Source organism: Vidua macroura, chromosome 25 (genome assembly GCF_024509145.1).
Source record: "Vidua macroura isolate BioBank_ID:100142 chromosome 25, ASM2450914v1, whole genome shotgun sequence".
In the NCBI taxonomy this organism is placed as follows: Eukaryota; Metazoa; Chordata; class Aves; order Passeriformes; family Viduidae; genus Vidua; species Vidua macroura.
In genome coordinates, this window is record NC_071595.1 from 2,094,416 (window position 1) to 2,119,504 (window position 25,089).

Genomic DNA, 25,089 nt, shown 5'->3' on the forward strand with positions numbered 1-25,089 from the left:
GCTTGGGGCGAGCAGCTCCTGCTCGGGGTGAGAAGCGGCACCCGCGGGGCTCAGAGGGACGCGGGAGGACCTTGTCCCGACGGAGGCGTTAATGAGTAATGAGGGAGCAGCCAGGGCTCCGTGTCCCCGCGAGGGGACGGAAATGGGGGCAGGGGACGGATGGGCACAGCCCGAGGCAGCGGCTGCCCCCGGGCACTGGCGGCAGGAGCTGCTGCGGCTGCTCAAGCGCCTGATGCCGCGGCTGGCAGCCGATGCTTCGGCTTCTTTATTCCGGGTTTCACTTCCCGGGGATCCCCATTTCACCGGGGGATGTGGCAGAGTCTCTGCCTCCCCTCCCCTGCGCAGGGGTCTCGTGGGATCTGAGCTCTTTTGGGAGCTGCTGTCCCCAGGAGAATCCCGGGGTCCTGTGACCATCCTGGCCCTGCAGGTGGAGATGAGTTATCCAGCTGGGGACCCCGCACTCTGCTGGCCTGGAGCTCTCTGGGAGCTTTCTGGGGCCCTTCACAAAGTGCTGGTGCTTTGGGGAGCTCCTGGAATTTCTTCTTCTTCACCTTCCTCCTGTGCTTCCCTCGCCCCTCTGATGGGAGCTCTCCCCGCAGTGCAACCGCTCCTCTCCCCCTCTCTCACTGTGATTTCTTGGACAATGCTCCATTTCTCTGTGCAGAAATATTTTTCAAACTGGTTCTGCTGCCACACGAGGAGGGGAGAGATGAAAAATTGGATTTTTTTTTTTTTTCTTTTGGAGGCTAATGACTCGGAAGTCGGAGCCAGCAGCAGAAAGTCAACACAAACACCCTAATTGGGGATTAGAATCTCCTCAGTGCAGCTCAGCTCGACGTGGGTCAGCAAAGCCCAGGGAGCAGTGACACACTCAACCTTCATCCTGGAAAGGAATCAACCCCCTGGCACCCTGCAGGGGCACAGAGGTGCCCAGAAATTTCAGCCCAACTCCTTCCAGTGCTCGTTTCCATCTTGAGTTTGGGTTCAGATTGGTGAAGGGGAGGGGGGATGTGAGGCAGAGACACAAAAGCCCAGCAAACCCCAGCCTTTCCTCAGGTGTCACTCTGGGTTTGGAGCCAAATCCCCAACCCTGGTCACTGGTGCTACTGGGAAGGAGCAGGAGGCTCAGGTTTGCAGAGCCCACAGGATACAAGAGCCAGTGCCTGAATCCCACAGGAGATGCTGATGTGCTGGGAAGCCTGAGGGATGGAGAGGCTTCTTGCTTTAGAAACCCTTCCAGCCATTTCCAGCAGCTGGCAAACTCCTCCGGGCGTGCAGCCAGGCCCTGGGAGCGTCCGGGAAGGATGTGGCTCCAACACAGCCAGCAGGAAACACAGGGACCCAAACCCCTCGGAGCCAGGAGCGTGGAAATGCAGCAGAAACCACCTGTGTCCTTGCTGGGATCCTTCCCTTGGCTTTGCCACGCGTCCTGTCACCGACCTGCTGCTGTTCCAGCCCAGTCCCTGTGTCCTGTTGTCCCCTCTCAGCTGGATCACAGAATCATGGAATGGTTTGTATTGGAAGGGAACTTAAAACTCATCTTGTTCCAACCCCCTGCCATGGGCAAGGACACCTCCCACTGTCCCAGGCTGCTCCAAGCCCTGTCCAGCTGGATTTGGGCACTTCCAGGGATCCAGTGGGCACCCTGTGCCAGGGCCTGCCCACCCTCACAGGGAAGGATTTCTTCCTGAAATCTGATCTAGATCAGATTGGAGTGGTCATGCTCCTGAGCAACGCCAGCTTGTAGTGGGTGGTGAAATCCTTCCCCAGAGCCGCTGCCTTTCCCAGGCAGCTCCTGGTGCTCTCCCGGCCTCAGGCAGAGCCCGGAGAGCCACACCAGGAGGCTGAATTCCCCCCTCACGCTGTGTCATTCCGTTTTCAGGAGCTGATTTGTTATTAGCAGCAAGCAGCAGCGTGGCACAGGCTGCAGGCAGCGTCTCGGTGGCCCCAGGTGTGCCCGAGTCGGAGCACTGTGTCCCCCTGGGCGCTGCCACAGGGCGAGCGTCACCCCCGGGGCCATCAGGTGAGGAACCGGTGGCGGCTGCGGGATGGGAGGGCAAGGGCAGGACACGGCTGTCAGCTCCGGCTTCTCTCCTGGGGCCAGGGCCAGGGCCAGGGCCAGGGCCAGGGCCAGCCCCCCCGGGGATGAGCGGGACGCCGCCCCGGGGATGACGGTGCTGGAATTCTGCACTCACGCTCCCGCTCGGGTGTTTCCCGGTTTTCCTGCGCCTGTCTCCCGCTGATGCTCAGCACCTCGGGCGAGGACAACAGAGGGTCCCAAGGGCTGGGATCACTCCACGCTGTCCCCGCACCCCCCTCCCCTCCCCCGCGCGGAGAGCGAGGGGACAAAGCCGGGACCCACCGGGGAACGGGAAGAACATCTCGGGGAGCTCCGGCAGCCGCGGGAGTGACCCCGGTGGCACCAAGGGGAGGGTTCCCGGTCCCCCCGCCCCCGGGGCCACCTGCGGGCGAGGGGGGCGGGGGCCGGTGCGGGCGGAGCTCCCGCAGCCCGGCCCCGCCCCGCACAGAAACTTTCCGTCGGCGCCGGGCGCTCGGCGGGAGCCCGGAGCGGGGCCGGGGCTGCAGCCGGAGCCGAGCCGAGCCGAGCCGGGCGGGCCCGGCCCTATGGGCAGCGGCTGCCGGCGGTGCGGGGCGGTGCGGGGCGCTGCCCGCCGCGGCCATGTCCGCCGGGGCTGCACCTGCGGCGGGCGGCGAGCGGGACCCGGAGCGGGGCGGCGGCGGCTCGGCGGGGGCTCCCGGGGCTCCCCCCCGGCGGAAGAAGGCCCGGGTGAACTCGCTGCGCCGGGCGTTCAGCTGGCTCCGGGGCCGGCGGCGGCCGCCCAAGGACGGCAGCAGCTCGGGAGGGACGGAGGGACCAGGTGAGGAGCGGGAGGGGAGGTGGCCACGGTGGCACTTAAGGAGGGGTCACGGTGGTGGCCAGAGTGGAGGTGGACGAGGAGATTTCAGGGAGTTGCTCAAAGAGGTGTCGGGGTTGTTTTTCACCCCAAAAGCCTGTCCCACCCTTAGCCACGGTGGTGGTGGGTAAGGAGGGGTCACGGTGGTGGCCACAGTGGTGTTGGAGTGATGGCAAAGTGTTGAGTGGTGGCTGTGGGAGTGGGCAAGGAGGTGTTGGGGTGGTGTTCACAATGGTGGCCAAGGCAGTGGGCAAGGAGGGGTAAGGTTGTGGCTGTGGAGGGCTCAGGGTGGTGGCTGAGGCGTTGTGGCAGTGGCCAAGGAGGAGTCACAGCAGTGGCCATGGAGGTGGTGAAGGAGAGGTCAAGGTGGCGGCTGAGGAGGTGTTACAGTGGAAGCCAAGGAGGGCCAGGCTGCTGACCCTGGAGGTGGCCAAAGAGGGGTCACCGTGGTGGCTGAACAGGAGTTGAGGTGGTGGCCATGGACGTGGCTAAAGAGGGGGGCACAGGAGGGGCAGAGGTGCTGGCCATGGTGGTGGCCAGCTGGGGTGGAGTTGCTGGCCGTGGTGGCAGCGGGGGTGGCCGCAGCGGGGGAAGGAGGTGGCAGCGGTGGTGGCGGTGGCCACGGGGGCCACGGCGGCCGTGGCTGCGGTGGCAGCAGGATGGATCCGGCAGGTCCTGGCGCGGTCTCGCCCGGCCCTGAGGGCTGGTGCCGGTTCACTGGGTAGGCTCTCCCTGCGCTGAGTCAGAAGGTCACTGGGGCTGAGGGAAATCTGGAGGGATGCCAGCCGCTGCCACCTCCTCCTCCTCCTCCTGGGCAGGGTGTTTGCGTGCTCCAGGTGTGGCCCTTCCTGGCCCAGATATGGCCCTCACCCCGGCCCGGTCGTGGCTGCTGCCTCCACGGCCCAGTCACGTCCCTGCCACCTCGACCAGGAGAATCCTGCAGGGGAAGCTGCTCCGGGTCCCCTCTCTTGGCCATCCCGGAGCCCTGTTCTGGGGATCCAAGGGCTCGGCCAGGGAGCTTTGGCAGAGCGATGGGCGCTGGCTTGTCTGGTCATGCTCCTCTTCTCAGCGCCTTTTTGGCAGTAGTAGATGTCCCAACAAGGGAGGTATCACCCCAAAAGCCTGTCCCACCCCACACTGCTGGGGACACCGTGTGTGTCACGCCCCTGCCCTCCCTGCGGGCACCTCTGGCAGGGATGTTTTGGCTCTTTTGCCAAGGGAGAGGCCTCTCCTGTGGCACCCGAGCGCAGCAGGATGCTGCCAGCTGGGACTTTCTTCCTCAGTTTGCTCCAGGGAGTGAATTTCCAGGCATCCAAGCCTGCATGCTGCCTGGAGAAGCACTTGGGGGTCTGTGATAGGACAGGAGTGGCCATGGAAAGGGAAAAGAGGCTTGGGAAGAGCTGAGCTCTCTCTTGGGCTGATCCATCGGATGCTGCTGGTGGTTCCTTCCCAGCCCTCCGTGTGTGGACACCACTGCCACAGCCCAGCACTGAAACCTGAGCAGAAAAAACGAGATGTGCCGGAGCATGTGATGTTCCTCTTCACAGCAGAAACGCCCCCAGCAGCTCTGCCAGCCCGTTTTTTCCTTTTTTTTTTTTTTTCCCCCTGAAGTTGTACCGTTCACCAGCTAATCCTCAAAATGCCAAGTCACGGCCTGTCAGGGTCACAGCTTGGGGACCTCGCTGTGGCAGCTCGTGCCAGCCAGGGCTCTGTCACTGCACTGCCACCCTGCTGTCCCATCAGGAGAGCTGTCCTGAGCACCCACAGCCCGTGCTGGTGATGGAGGGGCCGTTCAGTGCCCCAGCCCGGGGGACTCTTCCCCTCCGGGCTGCGCTTTTGCCAGCGCCGCCATCCCGTGGGACGGGAGGCGCCCCAAATTCCCTCGCGTCTCCCCCCGGTGCGCCGGGAGAAGCAGCGCGGATGTGCCGCGGTTTCAGCTTGCCTGTGTGACTGAATCACCCTCCCCGTGCAGCTCCAGCAGGGAGAGCACGCCAGGAACCCCTCCCTGCTCCAGCGCCTCCGGCTCCGCTGCGGCCGCTGCGTCCTCGGGGCGCCGCCAGCCCACGCCGGGGTTACCGGCATCCATCCCCGTGGGATGGGGATAACGTTTCCCTGCAGGATGGGGGTCACGGTGCCTCAAGATGCTGGGCTGGGCTGTGGGAAGGAAGGAGTGTTAGCCCCGGGTGTTTTCCGGGGGCTGGAGCCGGCGGCATCGGCTGTGCCACACGCGGCTCTGACCTGCCCGAAGGCAGCGCTGGCCCCGCCGCAGACATCACGAGCCTTCGTGCAGCGGGACCAGCTGGGAATTTTTCCAAACATCAGCTGGGAGCTGTGGGAGGGGGAGAGGGGAGAGCTGCGGCAGGCTCTGAGCGCCCTCGGCTTCCCCTGTGTCCGTGTGGGGCTGGGGGATGTCGGATCGGGCCCGGAGCCGGCAGTTCCCCATCACCCCGCCCTTCCCGCAGGTGGATTTGGCCATGGATTTGGGACAGGGCATGCCTGACCATCCTGGCGGTGGGGAGGGGGGAGTAGGATGGCTCCAAGGGATGGGAGAGAGAGAATTCATCCCAGGGCACGTGGGTCAGGGCTCATTCCTGAGCGTCGTGCCTGCTCCGCTGTGGGCGCTGCTGAGGCCGGCATTGCTCAGCACTGAAATCACGGCAGAGGGAGGATGAGAGCATTTCCACTTCGGATCAATCCCCTGGGTCCCGTGGCTATCAGCAGTCCAATCTCTGCCTGCCCAAACAGCTGAGCTGTGAGGAAAGGCTCCGTAATCCCACTCCTGGGCAAGCACCAGCCGCCTCTCCGGGGGACACCAGCAGCTCTGGGAGTGGGGGGATGGCTCCATCCCAGCTGGAATTGCATCCTCTGGATGCTCTGCCCTGTTTGGGTGGATGGGCCCTGCTGGCTGCAGGTGGTATCCCAGCACCTCGCCATTCCAGCCGTGTTTATTTCCACAATAACCTTTGGAGGCAGAGGAGTGATGAAGCCCCGGGGTGGGAGCTGAGGCAGGGAGAGCAGCTGGGCTGTGCCAAGGGTCAAACACAGAGCGAGGATTTGGGGTGCCCGGCTGTTGCCACTCCCTGGGCTGGATTTCCGGGTGCAGAGATGTAAACACAGCTCTGGGATGCGCTGGTGCTGGGGTCCAGTGCTTTTAGTCTGTTTTTCTGGCTGCTGCTTTATCCAGCTTTCACAACATTCCTCTTAATTCCTTGATGAAGTAAAGGAATCGATGTTCCAGAAATATTAAATTAGGGTTGGCTTTTTTTTTTTTTTTTCTTTCTTTTTTTTTTCCCCTTTTTGATGCCAGCTTAGTCCAGCAGCAATGATTTCCTGACTGGGGTGAGGGATAGTGATGTTAAAAATAAAGCTTTCAATGCTCACAGCTGCTTTGTAACAGCAGCAAGTGCTTGTTGGGACTGGGGATTTGCCATGTGCGGGGTGAGCAGAGGGTGGAGGGGCTGGGCTGTGGTGGGGATCGTGCTCAGTTCCTTCATGGAAAGGGTTTTTAAGCACTGGGAGGCATTCAAGAAACAGCTGGACGTGGCACTCAGTGCTCTGGGCTGGTTGACAAGGTGGGGTTGGATCACAGGTTGGCTTTGATGATCTTGGAGGGTTTTTCCAACCTTAATAATTCCGTGATTCTGCGCTGGTGACATTTGATGCCACAGGGTGCAAGTGAGCCCTCAAGGAAATGTGGGGCTGAGCTGTGGAATCTCCCTGGACAATTATTTCCTCCATCCTCTGCTGCCATGCACGGTTTGGTGTAAACACAGGGCTTGCGTTTAGCCCTGAGCTTGTCAGCTCAAAGGAGAGGGGAGAGGCGCGGGGATTGTTCCCTGCGTGTGTGGGAATGAGCTTGCTAATCTGCCAGAGGCACAGAGTGACACTTCAGAAAATGTGAGCAGCAGGAATCCCCTGGCTGGCCTGGCCTGGCACCGGCGAACAAAGAGAGGTGTGTCTGCAACCACAGCTATTCCACCTGGAGACAACTGGAAGAATTACTCCTGAGAATAACGTTCCATAAGATCCGATAAAACTATTTCAGCGGGGTCATGTTTCCCCCGTGGAAGGGAGGTCTGGTTTCATAAGACAATATCATCATTGACTCTGACTCCGGCAGCGATGGGAACATAACCCGCTGGAAGGTGAAGAGCTGGGCAAGGATGAAGTGAAAAACCATTTCCCTGCCAGGCAGGAGCCAGAGCCTTGGGCTGGTCGTGCTGTGCATGGATAAAATCCACCTGACCCTGAGCAGGGAGCTGGGCTCCCTCCACTTTTGTGGGCTGGAGCTGGACCTGTCATCAGCAGAGCCGGCCTGGACTCCGGCTGGAGCAGGAAATTGTTTGAAACCCTTCTGGTTATGTATTTCTGTTAATGATTGGGGATCTCAAGTGGGGTTTTTGTGTTACCTTTGCCTCGCTGAGCTTTACTTCCCCGTGAAGGGAACAAGGGCTGAATTCCTTTCTCATTCAGGCAGCTCAGCTCCTGCTCTGTGCTTGCTGGGAGATGGGATCAGGTTTAGAAAACTCCAGAAGGAGTGGGTGAAACACCAGGAGGGATGGATAGAGCACCAGGAGGGACAGATCTGTGCCCTGTGACAGCACAGAGGGGTCCCCATGCCTGCACTGGCCGCTCTGACCAAGGGAATGTGTGACTTTGGGGAGATCAGATGTGCTTGAGGCAGTCACGCTGTGCTGACCAGATCTGTATCTCACGAACAGCTTCTCTGCTGCTCCAAGCTCTTATCAGAGTTCTCTCAGTGAAGAAAACCAGGGATTTCTGGCCTGGAGAAGAGAATCTGCCTGGAATCAGCATCTCTGGCCCCAGCTCCCCATTCTCACGTGCTGGGGAGGTTGAGGATGCTTCCCCTCCTTCCCCTCCCCTCCCCTTTGGGCTGCACTGAGGTTCTAACAGGGAGCAGGGAATTGGGGTGCTCAGCTGTCCCCACTCCCCAGGCTCCCTGAGCCGGATTTCTGCTCACAACACCAACCAGCTCTGGGTGCAGCATGAGAGCAGGCCTCCCCTCAGATTTCAGGGGCTTTGTGCCCTGAAGCAGCAATGGGGCAGCTCAGTGGGGTCTGTGAGGATGGTGGAGCCCCCCATGCTGCTCCCAGCCCCCCAAATTCGGCAGGGACTGAGAACCACGAGGCTCGGGAGGAGCTGGAGCTCGGCTCCACGTGGCTGTGAGTTACCCCATGGCAGTTGTTGCAGCTCAGAGAAGCCACTCGGTATTTTTGGCACCCGTGGGCTCCGCGGGGTGCCCGGGGCTGGCTCCCTCCCCGAGCTCTGCCGCCACATCCCGGGCTGTGCCCGGGGGCGGCGACGCCTCGGTGGCCGCGTTCCCTGAGCAAGTGCTGGCACAGAGGGCGTCTGTTTTGGGAGTGGAGGGGGAAGTGTCTCCCTGGATCTGGGGCAGGCTCCAGCCTCTCTGCTTCTCCCAGGGAGAGAAACACAAAGAGCTGCACCGGGAGGTTTGTTCTGGGTGGCTGCAGAGGAGCCCCCTGGGGCACCGCAGAGGGGTCTGAGGAGGATGTCCATCCCATGTTTTGGGATGGACATCCCGGGGATGCTGGGAGGTGCTGGGCAGTGGGAGGAAGCCTCGTCCCAGCCTAGAGATGCCCCTGGCTGAGCAGAGGAGAAATCATGTCCCACAGTCACCGGGCAGAGACCTCTGATCTGCTGCCCTTGTGACCAAGGCCTTGTTTCATCCCCGCCGCCCCAAGGTGGAAGGGCTGTCCTGTGAACGGGGCACAGCCAGGAGTGGAAAACAGGGAATATTTTCCCACTGGATCCCCTCGTCTCTTTAACAGCTCCCACAGCAGATGGGGCAGCAAACCCACGGGGACAGTCCCTGCCCAGCTGAGCGTGCCCTGGGCACCCAACCGAGCTGGCGAGCAGCTGAACCATCAGTATTTCCATTGCTGAGGAGAAGACTGAAGTCCAAAGATTAATTCGGTGCCGATCACCTTGGGAGGTCAGGACAAAGCTGCTGGTTGATCTTTAATGTTTTCCTTTCTTTCTTGCGCCACCTCCCCGGTTTTGTGCCTTTCCCACAAAAGCCTCCTTCCTATTTATCCCAGCCTTTGATGAATCACCTGAGGAACATAAACAATGCCAGCAGGAATTGCCCACCACTGCCTGCCTGGCTGACCCCTCCCTGCCCTCGCAGCATTTAATGTTCTAATTAAAAATCAGGAGGGAAAAGTGGCCTTGGGGAAGGGGCCGTGGAGGGGCTTGTCCGGGCCGTGTGGGCAGCTCTTGGAGCAGCAATTCCCGTGGCCTGTCCCCTGCCAGCCCTGGCTGCTGCAGGAGCAGGGACTGGAGCCGGGAGAGGCCGAGGCGCACCCGGAGAGGGCACGGGAAGGTGCCGGCAGAGTGAGCAACGTGCTCGTGACTCGCCCCAGAGGCAGGAGTGGCCGTGGGGAGGGCGGCAGGGGCTACCACCCACGCCAGGCTGCGTGGGGCTGGCATGTGGGTGCTCGCCCTGACTTTGGGCAGCGGCAGGACCCAGCCCCTGGCCTCGGGCGCTTTGCTCCAGCCTTGGTAGTCCTGTCCCAACCTTGGGCGGGCTGGGTGAGGTCTCCCCGTCCCCAAAACCCACCGAGGTGGGGAGGGTTGTAGCGGCGGCTGTTGGAGCTGGGGACAGCCAGGAGCGGTGGCGGCGGCGTGGCGAACTCCAGGGAGGTGCGAGCACGGCTGGAGGCGAGATCGCAGCGCTCGGGGATGTTTGGCCACCGGGGCGGCTCCCTGAGCCCGCTCAGCCTCTCTGTATCACCCAGGCATCCCCGCCGGAGGGATGGGGCTGGGAGGGTGCCGTGCGATCCGCCGGGTGATCCCGGCAGGCCCCTCCTCTCTGCCCGTACCATTGGCTCCGGCACGGCCGCCTGCGAGCGCTCAGCTCCGCCGGGGCCGGAGCGATGGGAACCGGCGGCTGAGAGCCGTCGTCTGCCGGGGCCGCCCGGGCCACGCCGGAGCCCGCTCGGCTCGGCCATGTAGCACCGCGGTCCCCTCCACCCGGCCGCGGTGGAGGCGAGAGCGGCCTCATGGGCAACGCGCACCGCAAGAGGAGCCCGGCGGGCACCAAGCCCGGCTCCTCGTGGCCCTTCGGCCGTGCCGGGAAGCCGAGGGCAGGTAGGAGCCGTGGGGCTGGCGGGGGATGGGGCGCGGGGGTCCCCGCTCGGGGACTTGGAAGGGGTCGCGCTGGGAAAGTTCGCGGCTGGTGTTCTGCTGGGCTGGGCAGGAGCGGGGGGTGAGGGGAGGCTTCGCTCTGCCCTCCCTGTGCTGGGAGGGGCAGGATGAGCCCCCCAAGCCCAGTGTGGGGCTGGGGGAGCCCCCCTGGCTGCAGGCAGGGCTGTGCCGGCGCGGCGGGGAGCAGCCGTGGGCCGGCCGCGCTATCAGGACGGGATCAGCTGAATTAGTTACTGATTTGTTTTTCCAAGTGGGATCCCAGCGCTGCCAGCGTCGCCTTCCTCCCCGGCCCCCCGCTCCCATCCCGTGCCTCGGTTTCTCTCGCTGTGCCGCGGGGAGCGGCGGATCTGGGAGTGTTTGCAGGGGCTGCTCCCCCGCCGCCCTCCCCTCTCCCTGCGCGTCTGTCCGTCCGTCCGTCTGTCCGCACAGCGATTGCCCCTCTGCTTTATGCTCCGGATGCCACTGGAAAGCCCAGCAGGAAGCAGGGGTCGAGATCTTTCCTGCGGGGACGAGGAGCAGGGAAAGGGGTCCCACGCCAGGCTGGACCCACGCGTGGAACAGTGAACCCCGTGGGGTGCCTGGTGAGCTCCCTCCGCCAGAGCAGGGTGATGCCAGCAGGGAAGGTCTCTCGCAGTAGCATCGTCCCCATCCCGGGGTTGCTGACACCCCCAGCGGTGTCATTAAACTGTTCCTGTGTCCCCAGGCCAGCCTGAGCCTCGGCAGGCGCGTGGGCAAGATCATAGGAGCAGGGTTAGCAGGACCAAGGGGTAACTGGGGGGGTTTTCCTTCCCCCACCAGCTCTGTGGGGTCCTTGGCCCTGCTGTCCCTCCTGCCCTGTTTCCCTTTACAGGCGGCAGCCCCCCAGGTGTGAGAGCCCTGCAGTCCCCGGGGTAAACAGGGCCTGGAGTCAACTCTACACAGGCCTGGGGACACTACTTGGAGCAAAACTATCCCAGAGGTGGGGCCTGGGATGGGGACACCCCGCAGGTGCACAGGGAGAGGGTGCTGGAATGTCCTGGCTGACAATATCCGCTCGGTGCCTGGGGAAACTGAGGCAGGAGGTCACATGTCACCTATAGCCATGCTGGGACAGCATCTCCTTCACTGCAGGCTCTTCACCATCCTCCTCTCCTCACCGGGTGGCTGCAGGCTCCTCTCTGCCTCTGTGGTCGTGCTCTCCATGCAGGAAGGGCCCGGTGCCATTGGCCAGGCTGGGCTGTGGCTGCAGTCCCCAGCACATCCTCACCCTTTCCACGTGCCATTCCTGCCCAGACCTCCATCTCCTCGCCATCCCCTGCCAGCCCTGAACCAGGACCGTGCCACCCTTCCCCAGGGCTGCCTGGGAAAGCCCTGCTCCATCTTGGATGCTCTTGGATGGGCGGGATGTGGGACTGACACAGCCGGGGCAGATCCCGGGAGGCGAGGGCTGGCTCTGGGGCCGAAGGCCGTGGGGTGGAAGGTGCTGAGAAAACATGGGGCGAGTTGTGTTTGTTCTCTGCGACGGCTCCATGGCAACGGCGCGGCGGCCACAAAGCCAAAGAATTTGCATTGTGTCGCTTCAGCGTTTCGGAGGGCGCAGCCGGGATCACCGGCTGGGGGCAGGGTGTGCCCGGGCCCCACCGGCGCTGCCGTCTCCCCCTGCGAGACCCTGGGTGCCTCTGCATTTTGGGCTGGAGAATAATTGCACATGGCGGGCGGCTGGACCAGTGTCCCCAGTTCCTGCCCCTCTGGTGACTGGAAGATTAATTTGGCCCTGCCGTGCCCGGTGTTGGCGCGTCAGGCCCGGGCAGGCGCTGGCGGGTGGTTTTGTGCTTGTGCCGTGTGTGCAGAGGTGTGGGCACCGCCTTTGGGTGCTGAGGGGACAGAGCAGGGGACCCCAGCGACAGGGTGGGCACAGCCGAGGGCTCCGGGGTGGCTCTGCCGCTGAGCCCACCCACTCTGCCCACCAGTGCCAAACCCACGCACCCCGTGCCCACTTCCCCGTGCTTGCTCCGGGGGCATCCCCAGCCTCTCGTCGCCGGGTTCGTCCATGCCGGGGAAGGTCCTTGAGCCCCAGGGAGACCGAAGCCTCTTATCGCCTCCTTATCGGGACTCCCCGCCGGGCCCTGCTGAGTCAGGGCGCAGGAACGTGGCTGCTGGCCAGGCTGCGCCCCGCGGAGTCAGCGGGGATGCGGCTGCGGAGCTCTGGGTGCGGGGTCACCCGGCACCCGCGTCCCCTCGGTGGCCTCTGGAGCGGCTCGCAGGGAAAATAATCATGGACTGCTTTGATTTGGAAGGGACCTTGAAGCTCATCGCGTTCCACTCCATGGGCAGGGACATCTTCTACTATCCTAGACTGCTCCAACCTGGAACACTTACAGGATTGGGGAATCCGAATGCCCCAGGGGTGACTGTGGCTGTGAACGACCCCAGCAGCAGCAGCAGCAGCAGCAGCCATGGAGCCCCTCGGCAGTGCCGGCTCCTGCGGGGCAGCTCCAGTGTGGGCTGAGCAGCTTTGAGCTCTCTCCTTTGCAGCCTCTCTCCGTGCCAGACCCACGCTGGGCCGGCTCCGCAAACACCCGGGGGGCGGATGAGAGCAGGGGCCGGTCCCGGCGGGGGACACGGCGAGATTTACACAGGCGCTTCCTCCAGGCACCGCCAGCCAGCATCCTGCTGCGTCCGGGACATGCGAGCCCATGCCGGTGCCCGCTCCCGGAGCAGGGGAGGAGGCGATCCGCGGCTGTCCCCGGCAGGCAGCAGCCGCAGCTCTCGGCTCTGACATGCCGTGCCGTGCCGGCTTGGCACGCTCCCGTCACCGAGAGGCAGGGATGGGACCTGCCCCGTGCCTCTGGCTTATCCCCCACCCCATCCTGGTGGCAGCAACTCTCCCTGATCCCACATCGCCGTGTCCATCTCCGTGGGAGGATCGGCACCTCCGCAGCGCTTCCTTGGAAAAGCCCCGCGGGGCGGGAGCGGGGCTGGGTGCTGCTTGCAAGGACGGGGGATCCGTGCACGGAAAAAACCTGCAACGTCTTGTCCTTAATCCGTCTGCCGGGTTTGCTCCTGCGTGGAGCCAGGTGCCTGCTGCGACAGGCAACGCCCGTGCCGTGGCAAGAGCGCCCGGGTGCCCTGCAAACCACGCCGGGCGTGACGGCACGGGCCGGGGGACGGCCAGCCCGGAGCACCGTGGGAGCTGGAGACACCGAGGGAAGGGCACCAGCGAGTGACAAAGCTCTGGAGAATGGAAGGAGGAGGTGTTGGTGGCCCACCCCTGGTCAGAGTGCCACCGGTGTCACCCTCTGCGGCCCCGTGTCTCTTTCCCTCTCCCGCCCTGCGCTCCCCAGCTGGGATGTTCCCGCCCGGATCCGGCTCCTGGCTGGGGAAGGTTGTTATTTACCTTCAAACCTGTTTGGTGGCTTCTTCGGGAGGGGACGAGCGCGGGGTGGGGACGTGGTGGGATGGAGGCTCGCTGGGCTGCTGCAGGGGCCGGGAATGAGGCACAGCCGGGCACTGGGGTGGTCCTGCCCCGGGACCCCCTCTGGTCTGCTGTCAGCCCCTCGCCCGGATCTGAGATAACTCAGGGAGCAGGAGACACTCTGTGTCACCTCAGGGCTGGCTGTGGGGCAAGTGTGGGACAGCAGCGAGGTCAGGGCCCGTTGCACAACCCTGAGTGCTCCTGTCATGACAGCAGCCATGGCTGGAGGCAACTGGAGCCACGGCTCTGCTCCAAGTGGGATTTCACCCTGCACCCGCTCCTTCTCCAGGGCCTGCTGGCTCACCGAGGTGAGACCAGGCAGCTTTCTACACTGTGATTTAGAGGAAGAAAAAAAAACCATCTAAGTTTGTTTTCCCAGCTGAAATTAATTTTAGTTCAGCCTCTGCGTGGGATCGTGTTTGAGAGCCGAGCCAGCAGCGTGGATGGGGCGGTGTTTATTTGCTTGGTGGAGATGTTTTCCTGGCTGGAGCAGCCCCCCAGGTGTGGCTGAGGGCAGGCTGGCAGCAGGGGCTGTGTGGCCAAAGCCACTGTCAATATTATTGTGCTCTTACCCTGCCTGGAGTGCTCAGGGTCCCCTGGCGTGTCCCAGGGCGTGGATCCTGTGCTGAGACAAGGATTTGGGGAACAGGTTTGTTGTCTTTAGGGGCTTCCAGACAGCCTAAAGAGTTGAAGGTTGCAAAGGGAGCAGAGGGACAGGATGCTGGAGCCGTTGGGCTGGATAAGGTTCCTTCCAAACCAGAATATTCTGTGGTACTGGAGCACAGCTCTATCAGGGTCCATCCATGTCCTGACAGCTCCATGGAGCTCCCAGGAATGGGATTCATGGTGCACCCCACTGGTGTTATCCATGTGCGTGGTGGCAGCTGGCAAGCAGAGCTGTCCCCACGCCTGGATGGTGCTGGGAGAGACCCCCAGAGTGGTGGGAGAGCACCAGCCCCGTGGGGCAGGGGGGCTTCTCGCCGGCACAGGCTCCACCGCGCTGAGAGCAGGATACGGGCGGGGTCCCCTGGGGACCTCGCAGCCCCTTCCCCCCCGCCTGGCAGCTCCCCCTCCTCCCCATTTTTCGGCGGTGAGTCAGTGGCGGTGGAGGGGCGGGCAGGGAGCTGCTGCTGCCGCCGCAGGACCCGCGCTGTGCGCGGAGCAGGCAAGTCGGGGCAGTGCCGAGCAGGCAGAGATGGATGTTTGCAGCCGAGCCCGGCCAAACCTGCTGCTCGCAGGAGGCACAGGCCTGGCGAGGAGGGGGGACAGGAGCTGGGATTTTCTCCCCTGGCTCTCTCCAGGTGAAGAGCAGCAGAGTGAGAGCTGGGCCAGCACCGAGTTCTGTTTGCAGCATCGGGCTGGGCGGCCCTGGCCGTGTTCCTGTGGGGTCTCAGCCCTTGTGGAGCCCTTCCCATTCCCACCAGGGTACCTCCAGCCTGTCTCAGGCAGAGCTGAAGGCTCTGAAGGCAGGGTGTTTGGGGTTCCCTGTCCTTTCCTGTGCCTTGCTCCAGGGATGCTCTGCTCCCTCCGGACCATCCCTGGCACTGGCGGCAGCAGGTACCAGCTCCGAGCTGGGGAACCCATCCTTGAGAGGGTGCCTGTCTCCTTATGTGGGAGAATCCCGCTGCCACGTGTGGCCAAGGCACGTGTGTCAGCTGAGCCCGGAGGGCACGGGGTGATCCAGGATGCACCGCAAGGAATGCACAGGGGCCGGGACACCAGCTCCAACCGGGCGTGTTGCTACCGGCAGCAGCTGCAGCTGCAGCGGCTTCCCCAGCCCACCGGGACCTGCAGCCTCTGCTGCAGCATCGGGGCTCTCCCCCTCCTGGATTCCCCCCTGTTTCTAGCAGATTCCACCTTGTGTTGACAGAGCCGGGGTGAGGCCGGCTGGGTGAGGGTGATGAGGTAGCGAAGGTCACAGGGAGTGGGAGAAGTGGAGGCTGCCATGAGGCTCCTCCGTGGCTGGGCAGCGTTGTGTCCTGGCTCAGCCCTGGATTGTCTTTTGGGAGGTTGCAGCTCCTCCTCAGCGGTGTCACACTGGAGAGGGACACGTCTCCATCAGTGTGGGATGTTCTCCAGATCCTCTGTGTGGGCAATGGGCCACAGGCAGGAAGGTGGAGCAGGGCCAGGCTGTATGCCAGCACCTGGGAATGTCCTCAGAGCCCGGGAAGCAGCTTCCACCTGTGCTGCCATCAGCAGACCTGCGGGGCCCACGCTCAGCTGTGCCTGGGCCCTGCACCAGCAGCACAGGAGGGGCTGTCTCCCTTTGCTGGGGGAGCTCCTGGTGCCATGAAGGGGGCCCTGTTGCAGTCCCATCTCTGCGGGCAGAGCTGGAAGGCTGGACCCTTCCCTGTGGAGCTGGGAGCAGTGTCCCTGCCAGCTGCCACCGCCCATGGCCCTTTCTGGGCTCATGACAGGCTGCCCAGAGCAGAGGGCAGTGCTCAGCTCAGCACGTGGCTGCCTGCTTTGTGCATCCTTAGCCCTTTAATTATGTCCCTTTCCCACTTGTGCTGTGGAAAGAGCTGTGGAACGTCTGCCCACCACCACTGGCACCTTCTGGGGGAGCATGTGGGCAGCAGGGCCCATCCTGCCCGTGCTGGAGCAGGTGCTGGCTCAGGCACAGCCTGGGAGCTGCTGGTGTTTGGGGCCATGGCCATGTTGGAATTCCAGGGAAGAAATCCTCGCTGAGCCCGGAGCTGCCTGGCTGGGGACACAGAGATGCCCTTCACAAGGTCAAACTGTCCCTTGGGCTGCACAGTCACTGCCTGGGGCCTGCTGGGACCCTGTGTTGGGTGAGCCCACGCTGCATGGTGCTGGAACAAACCCTGGGCACAGCCCGTGGGGAGCTGCAGGGCAGGGGCAGAGGGTTTTGCACAAGGACATGGCTGCCTGCTGGGTGAACATTGGGTGCTGTTCTCCTTCTGGGGTAAAACACCTGTAAATGGGGGGGGATGGAGCTCCCAGAGGTGCTGGGCACCCACTGCACTGCCCTGGGAGCACCTCCATGGTGGGGACAGTAACCGGCAGTGCCAGGGCAGTGCCACTGTGTGACCGCCTGGCATTTCTGCCCCTGCTTTCACCTGCCTCCGCAGCAGCAGCTGGAGCTACTGGTTAGACTGGTCCCAGACCTGGTTTTCCCCCGGTGTTGCCAGCCCTTGTGACCGTGACGTAGCCCTGTCCCTAAGGACAAACAGCCTTTGCCCCGTCCTGGTTCGTGTTCCCTGCCGGGAATGGGGCTCTCCTGGCAGGGTCCTGGAGGGGCACTGGGGACAGGCTGGCATGGGGAATGTGACACTGTGCTGTGTCACAGCCAAGGTGCAAAAGCCTCCCAGTTCCTCCCAGTTGGCCGCACTGTTGTGGAAGCGAGCGACTGGTTTGAAGCGCTGCTGTGCCCAGCAGGGTCCTGGGCAGTCCCAGGGGTCCAAGAGGGAGGAGTAGGGGAAATGCTGGCCCCGAGCCTGGAAGAACAGATCCCTGTGGTCTGTGCCGTGCGTGGGAGGAGGCGGGAGGCCCGGGGGGAGCGAGCCGGGGGCCAGAGGAGGGGCCCCCTCTTCCCTTCTCCCGCGGCCGAGGAGCGCGGTGGGCGCAGCTGGGACTGTCCCCTCCTGCCTGGGACTGTCCCCTCCTGCCTGGGACTGTCTCCTCCTGCCACCGCGCAGCCGTCCCCGGGTCAGGCTGCTCCCTGCTCGCAAGCAGCTGCGCCGGAGCGTCTTCGCCTGGCCGAGCATCCTCCCGCCCGTGCGGATGAGGACGGAGGGAGGGAGCTGGGGGCTGCCGGCATCCGCCCCGCCGGCACACGCCGGGTGAGAGCAGCCTCGGCACAATAGGCTGAGCCTCCTCGGGGGGCGGCGGAGCCCCCCTTCCCTGGGGACCAGACCCTCTCCCCGGCCACCATGGTGGTTTTCATGGGCAGGAACCTCTCCTCGCTTCTGGCTTTCTTCAAGAAGAAGGGTGAGTGAACAGCGGGCAGGGAGGGAGGCAGGGAGCAGAGCCTTGTCCTTACACAACCCCTGCCCGCCGGGACCCCCCGGCCCGGCCCGGGGTGCTCGCCCACCCGCAGCGGGCAGGGGGGCTGCCATCCCCGGGGGAGGGCAGGGAAGGTCACCCCAGCCTTGGCCTCTCCCGCCGCGAAGTTGCCGGAATAAATCACTGCGCGCCTCTCCCCGCGAGGCAGCTCCCAGAGCGTTTGGGGGGGTGTCAGGCGAGGGGCTGCCGAAACTGGGGGAGAAAAGGGGATTGGGAACATGATGGTGGGGGGGCTGTGAGTGTCTTGTGTCCCCTGCAGGGATTTTGCACCAGCACGGGGGATCCGTGTGGCGGCACCCGCCGTGCCGGGCGGGCCGTGCCCCGGTGCCCGCTCACGCCGCGGGTGCTGGCGGAGGCAGAGGCCGGCATGGCGGCAGGGCGGGAGGCTCCATTGTTCCAGGCCTGCTCCTTTGTGTGCTGGGGACCGATCACGGCTGCCTCGCCGCCTGCCTGGGCTGGCCCTGAGGGGAGCACAGGGGACAAGGGGTGGTGTGTGCTGCTGGCGATGCCCAGCAGCAGGTGCCCGTGGCCCCGGGGTGCCGCCGCCAGCCCCGACGGTTTCCTGCGCTCGCCCTTCCCTTCCTCAAAATTGTTTTTTTTTTCTGGGCAGGAAGAGTTTGAGGCTTCGCTCAGGCGTGTGGGTAGGAGAGGGCAGGGCTGTGCCACGGTGCTGCAGTGCCCGGGCTGGGTGATGCCAGGGCTGGGTGATGCCAGGGTAGCCCCTGGCCGTGGGCACTGCAGGGTGCTGGTGGTGGCTGTGGGGAGGGGGCTGCCAGGCAGGGAGTGGAGGCTCCGTGCTGCCCCAGGCGTGGCAGATGGGGTGTTCAGCATCCAGCGGGGTTCGCAGCAGGGATTTGGGTCCTCTGGGATCTCTGCTGCTGGATGTGCCTCAGTTTCCCTCTTCTGTGCAGCTCCCAGCCTGCCTGGGCATAGGGGGAGTCCCTGCTCTTGGGGTGATGAGCAAGGCCTGGGAATGACGCAATGCTCAGAAGGGAAAGTCCTCCTCGATCCATCCACATTTAATCCCCTCCTGTGCTGCCTTCCCTGCTCAGCTGCCCCAGCCCCGCACAATTCACCTCCTCGTTAGCTCCTAATGAAGGCGCTGGGGAAGGAGGGTGGTCCCACATCCCAGGGAGAAAACCAGCGGAGACATCCTGACTCCGGAATATCGACCGGCCGGGCAGAGCCTGCAGGATGGGATTTCTCTCGGTGTTTCCAGCGCCCGGTTTGGAGCTGAGCGGGATAATGTCACCCCGGGGTGGCTGTCACCACCTGGTGCTCATCCCCTGTGGGCTGGGACGCACTGGGGGCAGCGTGGCCGTGTCCCCCCAGCCCAGCTGACCCCGCTGTCCCCGCAGGCGCTGCCAAGGGCGAGGGTGAGAAGCGGCTGAGCGTGCAGTACACGGCGGGCGAGGAATGTCCCGACAACGTCTTCTTCCCCAGCACGCGGCCCCCGCACCTGGAGGAGCTGCACAACCAGGCCCAGCAGGGGCTGAAGTCCCTGCAGCACCAGGGTAGGTGTCCCCAACCCCAGGGTGGCCTTGGGGACACGGCGGAAGGGCTGTCCCCAGCTCCTGGCTGGCCGGGCGGTGTGGGCGGTGCACGGGGCTGACCGGAGTCCAGTGCTGGTGGCTGGGCTGTGCAGGGGGGCACTGCCAGCTCGGGAGCTGCTTGCTCCGGATCTCTGGAGGGGTTTATCTTCTGTCTTCCCTCCACAGAGAAGCAAAAACAGACCAAAAGTGCCTGGGACCACGGGGACACCAGCAGCCTCCAGGTGAGCCCTGCCAAGTGGTGCTCCTGGGGGTGAGGGCACACAAGGTGGCTTTTCTGTCCTCTCTGGGTGGTGTTTGGGGGCAGACAGGCAACCAGCCAAGGTGGCAGGCCCATGTCCAGGGGGGTTGTGGGGCTCTAACTGGCTGTGTGTCCCTTGGTGTTGTCCCCTTTGCCCCATGACGAGATGTTTTCCCCATCCTCAGCCTTGGCACGTCCTGCTCTGCCCTGTGGAGCTCTGCTGGGGCTCCCCCTGTGCCTTCATCCCTCTGTCCCCCTGTCCCTTCCCCACTGGTGTCCTCTGGGAGCCCTGACTGAGCAGGGGTGATGTGGTGGCATATGGGGACTCTTGGCCATATCCAGCCCGGTGCTTGCGCCCCTCCCTGCCTGCTAACGAGGAGAAACTCTCCCTCTTTTGGCCAAGCTGAGCTTTGGCAATCCCTGGGCTCTGACCCTGCTGCCAGTGCCTCACCTCCCTGTGTTTGCTCAAGCTGCTGCCTCTCGTTGGCTCTTAGCCCCTTTAACCCCTTGGAAATGAGGGACTGGGAACCCCAGGATGGGCACAGCCACGGGGGCAGTGAGGTCAGCTTAACTCTGAAGTGTCTCATCCCAACCTCTGCCTGTGCCAGGGGTGCTTTGGAGGGATGGGGACACTGGAAGCCGTGTCCAGCATGGGGCTGTGTCCAGGGAGTGCTGGGGATCCTGCCTGTCCCTGTCCCACGCCCCTCTCCCAGCCATGGCAGCCCTCCAGCCCTGGGCTCTGGGGCACAGCCGGGCTGGGAACATCCACGGAGTCATTTTGGGCTTGGCATGGGGGCAAGCCTGGCAGCTCCTTGCACGCACCAGCCCCGTCTCTCCTGCTCTCCGGGGGGCTGCAGAGCCATGCAGGGTCCCAGGGGCTGCTCCCAGCCCTGCTCCTGGTGGGAGGACTCTGGATGTCGGCGTGGCTGACTCAGCCTTTGGCCCTCGGAAGAGCTTTTGTCTCGGCTGCAGAGTCAGTTCGCGGCGGGGAAGGGGCCTGGCCGGGGCTGGGGCAGCTCCGTCCCCGCAGCCCGGGCTCTGCTGAGCCCCCTGTGTCCCCACAGTCCTGTGCATCCTCGGAGGATGACAGCCTGTCCTTCCGGACCCGGGCAGCCTCCTGTGCCACGGACAGCACCTCTGAGGATGCCCTCTCCATCCGCTCCGAGATGATCCAGCGCAAAGGTACCCGGCTGGGGCTGTGGGAAGGGGGCTCGCCAGGGGGGTTGGGGAGTGTGGCAGGGAGCTGAGCTCTGCCTCGGTGTGGCCATGAGCCAGCGCAGGGATTTGGGGGCCCTTGGGAGAGATGAGAGCAGCTCTGGCTGAGTCAGAGTATTGGGGCTGGGCGAGGGGGATGGACAGACAGACACACACCGTCTCCTCCCTGCTCAGACTGGTTGGTTGGTGCCTCTCTGGGCTGATCCAGTGCCTGAGCCTGGCTTATCCCAGAGCACCTCTGGCAGTGGGAAGTGCTGGGGATACTGGGGACACTGGGGACACCCTGGCCAGGGCTTCCCCTCACCCCAGCTAGACCCTCTCACATCTCTTATAGGTTCCACCTTCCGACCACACGACTCCTTTCCCAAATCCTCAGAGAGGGCTGGCAAGAAGAGGAAGGAGAGGAGGACGACGGTGCTGGGCATCCCCCAGCACGTCCATAAGGAGCTGGGTAAGCTTTGGGGGCAAGGGGTGATTTTTAGGATCCGTTTGCCTTGCCTTGGGATCACACTGAGGTCACCTCTCCCTGCTCCCAGGTCTCAGGAACAGCCATGGAGCCAAGGGACATCCTGAGGCGGACGGGCGAGGGCCAGCGGGCCACGGGGCCAGCCAGGCGGGGCAGCCCCTGCTGAACGGGGGGCAGGTGCCCGGCGATGCCGTCCGCATCCCCACCATCGACGGGAAGCTGCAGCCTCTGCCCGTGGCCGGCGGCGCCCGCGTCTGCCTGGGAGTGCTGGAGGAGGCGGATGCAGCCCTGCAGAAGCACATCAACAGGGTTTACTACGACGACAGCTTGGTGGGGAGGAAGACAGCGGCCAAGCTGTCACCCATGGTGAGGCCGAAGTCGCTGGCCGTGCCGGGCATGACCACCTACGCCAACCCCCCGGAGATGCTGGTCGGCCCCGTCATGTCCATCTCGCCCCAGGGCACCTACATGTCCAAGATCATCCCCAACGCCATCCTGCCGCCCATGGTGGACGTGGTGGCCCTGACGAGCAGCAGCGTGCGGACGCTGAGCCGCTGCAGCCTCGTGTCGTCCAGCCCGGCCTCGGTGCGCTCCCTGTCCCGCTTCTCGGAGCGCAGCCCCCGCAGCCGCGAGCCCTCCTCCTCCAGCGACAACTGGAGCCACTCACAGTCCACGGAGACCATCGTCTCCAACAGCTCCACCATCTCCTCCCAGGGCGGCTGCGAGCACCGGCCGCCCGAGGCGGGGCCGCGCGGCGAGGCGGACGCGGCAGCTCGCTCCGACACCGACCAAATCAGCATCTACAGCTCCACCAGCTTCGCCAGCTCCTGCTCCAAGCCCGCTGCCGGCCTCGCTCCTGCGGCCCCCGGGCTCCTGGCCATGGGCAGTGGCCGCGCGTCCCCCGCCTACAGCACGAGCAGCCAGGCGGAGGGCTCGGACACGGCCAGCCTGGCCAGCGAGCGCTCCTCCGCCCGCAGCGTCTCCCTCAGGAAGATGAAGAAGCCCCCGGCGCCTCCCCGCAGGACCTACTCGCTGCACCAGAAGGCTGACGGGGAGCCCAAGGTGCTGGGGCTGCCCCCCAGGCCCGACCGGCGGCCCCAGCGGGAGAGCAGCGCGCCCTGGTCCCCGCGCCCCGAGCCCTTCAGCCCCACGGGCGAGGATGAGGTGTTCTCCCCATCGCTGAGCGAGACCAGCAGCCTCCGCTCCGAGAGCCTGGCCGGCGCCAGCTCCCCCGAGGCCCCTCGGGGCCGCCCCGGCGTGACGGTGGTGCTGAGGGAGCCTCAAGCTCAGGCCAAGTGGAGCTGCCCAGATGGGTCTGACCGCACCATGTCCCCCTCCAGCGGCTACTCCAGCCAGAGCGGGACGCCCACACTGCCCACCAAGGGGTTGGGACCCCCAGCCGTGTCCCCGGGCAAGTCTCAGCCCCAGAAGCCGGACCGGGTCTGCTCCCTGCAGTCGCCTGCGCTCTCCGTGTCCTCCTCCCTCACCTCCATCTCCTCCTCGGCCTCGGACCCGACCCCCCCCGAGGCGCTGACCGGTCGCTCAGACCGGTTCATCATCCCGCCGCACCCCAAGGTTCCCGCTCCCTTCTCCCCGCCACCCACCAAGCCCCAGCAGCCCCCGGCCCCCGCCGGCCCCCTCCAGCCCTCACCAACCCCCCCAGCGCCCAGCACTGCCGGCCAGGAGCCCTCGGCCAAGCCCAACGGCAAGTCCCCACCGCCGTCACCGCCGCCTGCCTACCACCCGCCTCCCCCGCCGGCCAAGAAGGTGGAGGGGAGCCCCCAGACCAGCAACGAGACCCCCTCTGACACCGCCTGGCCCCCGCCACCGCCGCCGGCCCCCGAGGAGCACGACCTGTCCATGGCAGACTTCCCCCCTCCGGATGAATCCTATCTCTCCAGCCTGCCCGATGCCACCTCGGCCCCGGTGAACGGGCAGACGGCAACACCGAGCCCGGGGGCTGCTTCTTCGTCATCTCAGCAGCAAGAGCCACCCACCGGGGTTCCACAGCCTCCGGGCCCCGCCGAGCCCCTTCCCACGGCCTCCGTGCCCCCGCCACCGCCGCCTCTCCCGCCGCCCTCGGCTCTGGCCCTGCCGCCCCAAATCAGCCTTAAGAAGGCGGCCAACGGTCCCCGGGCTGAGGCCAAGAAGGAACCGGTGTCGCGGAGCAAGAGCGGCCCCGCGGCCAAGGAGGACGCCAGCCTGCCCATCGTCACCCCCTCGCTGCTGCAGATGGTGCGGCTGCGCTCGGTCAGCGTGGAGCCCGCGGCCGGAGCCGCGGCCGGAGCCGGGCCCGAGGAGCGTCCGGCCCCCCAGAAGCCCATCCGGCGCTCCCTGTCCACGCGGCAGCCGCCTCCTGCCCAAGACGCGGTGCCTTCCAAGCAGCTCCACCACGCCGTGCACCTCAAGGCCGCCGCCTTGGCCTCCGGAGAGGCCGCGGAGAAGCCGCCGGGCGGCCGAGCGGCCCAGCCCGGCCCCGAGGGGCCCCCCGGGGATGGGCAGCTGTCCCCCAGGAACAAATCGCCGGCCTCCACCGCCAGCTTCATCTTCGCCAAGAGCTCCAGGAAGCTGGTGATCGAGACGGCCTCGTCCCCCGAGGCACAGGCCGACCTGAAGAGGAACTTGGTGGCCGAGCTGATGAATTTCTCGGGGCAGCGCTCGGCAGCCCCGGCTGCTGCTGCCCCGCAGGGCCCTGGAAAGGCACAAGCCCAGCGAAAACCTGGCAAGATCCCCCCTCCAGTAGCCAAGAAGCCTTCGCTTGGCTCGGGGCCGGCTCCTTCCCCGAAGGCACCGGGGGCAGAGGTGTTGGGCTCCCTGGTGCTGGGCGGGGATGCCAAGGTGGAGGAGAGCAGGACTAAGAGCGAGCTGGCGGGGACGGAGGGCAGGAACGGCACGGAGCCGCCGGCTCAGAGCCTCCCTGCACAAGGTACGTGGGGTGGGAGCCACGGGATGATGCTGCTGGAGGTTCAGCCTCGCTGCTCAGGATCCTGAGCTATACGTTCCCGTTTGATAAATTCCCAAGCTGGACACCCAGCATGGCTCCTGGGCTGTGTTCCAGCTGGGAGGCACTGGGACAGCAGGGACAGAGCCTGGCAGGGCTGTGGGAAGCTGGGATTTGGGGTGGCTGATGGGCTCTTTCCTCCTGCTTTGCAGACAGACGGGGAGAGATGGCCTGAAGGATGACACTGCAGGACTGGAGCCCCCACGGACAGGAATCCAAATCTCTCAGGGACCTGGGCAGGTCAACGGACGAGTGTGGAACTGGCAACTAACTTAATACAGGAAGCAAACAGCCTTAGCCTCCACGGCCTTGATGATATTTATGCAAAAATGGTGTTGGTTTCACTTTCCTAAGTACTACAGCTTTATTTTGCTTTTTTTTTTTACTGGACTCGAGGCCTGTGCCCAGAGCCAGCACCTCCTCCCTGCCAAGCTGATGCTCGGTGTGGGTGTGTGGAGCTGAGCAGCCACACCCAGAGGAGTTTGGGGGCCGAAGACACCGGAGCAGGAGCCACCGCTGCTGGCCAGACAGGCCCGTGAGGAACGGAAGCACTTTGGACAAGGGAATGGGAAGGCTTTGGCCGTGACAGCGCCTGGGGGTTGCAAACAGGAACAGGAGGGGATGGAGGTGCTGGTTGGGAGGGATAGAGGCTTTGGCTCTTGATGGAAAGGCAAGAGGGGCTTGTGGCCAGCACTGGCTCCGGCCACTCGCCACTGCCCGGCAAGAGGAAGGGCCTGGCTGCCCCTGGAGCTGGCCCTGGGCTCTGGGGTACAGCCTTGATTCTGTTTCTGTAAACTCGGGTCACATTTTAATTTCTTTGATTGTAAAAACAAAAACCAAACAAAACAACAAACCCAAGCAAACCAAACCAAACCAAAAGCAACTGACCCTCTGCCGCCGAGTAGCTGCTCAAAGCTCTGTACCTGGCTGGTAAAAATGATGACCGAAGCTTGCTGCCTCCTGTTCTTCCTGGTTTATGGTTGCAGCTCCCTTCTGGTGGTGCTGAGCTCCAGGGACACCCTTGGGCTGGCTC

The 25,089-nt window shown here is 64.4% G+C and overlaps 1 protein-coding gene across 2 annotated transcripts; it reads left to right on the plus strand.

The window, feature by feature from the left end:
- The first annotated feature begins 8,926 nt into the window (after positions 1-8,926).
- KIAA1522 (KIAA1522 ortholog) lies at positions 8,927-25,004 on the plus strand. 2 transcript variants are annotated; one of them, XM_053998526.1, is made up of 7 exons: positions 8,927-10,046; positions 18,942-19,097; positions 19,302-19,357; positions 20,439-20,556; positions 20,924-21,040; positions 21,126-23,981; positions 24,209-25,004. In XM_053998526.1, the coding sequence occupies exons 1-7, from the start codon at positions 9,959-9,961 to the stop codon at positions 24,229-24,231; spliced, it is 3,414 nt and encodes a 1,137-aa protein (XP_053854501.1). In that variant the 5' UTR covers positions 8,927-9,958; the 3' UTR covers positions 24,232-25,004. The 2 variants fall into 2 exon arrangements, with proteins under 2 accessions (XP_053854501.1, XP_053854502.1); XM_053998527.1 differs by lacking the exon at positions 8,927-10,046 and adding an exon at positions 17,287-17,508.
- Positions 25,005-25,089: the final 85 nt, after the last annotated feature.

Bases quoted from the DNA above. Each gene is read 5' to 3' on its own strand.
- KIAA1522 (XM_053998526.1), top strand. From the start codon at position 9,959: ATGGGCAACGCGCACCGCAAGAGGAGCCCGGCGGGCACCAAGCCCGGC. The intron at 10,047-18,941 runs GTAGGAGCCGTG...CTGTCCCCGCAG, and splicing joins TGCCGGGAAGCCGAGGGCAG to GCGCTGCCAAGGGCGAGGGT. The intron at 23,982-24,208 runs GTACGTGGGGTG...CCTGCTTTGCAG, and splicing joins TCAGAGCCTCCCTGCACAAG to ACAGACGGGGAGAGATGGCC.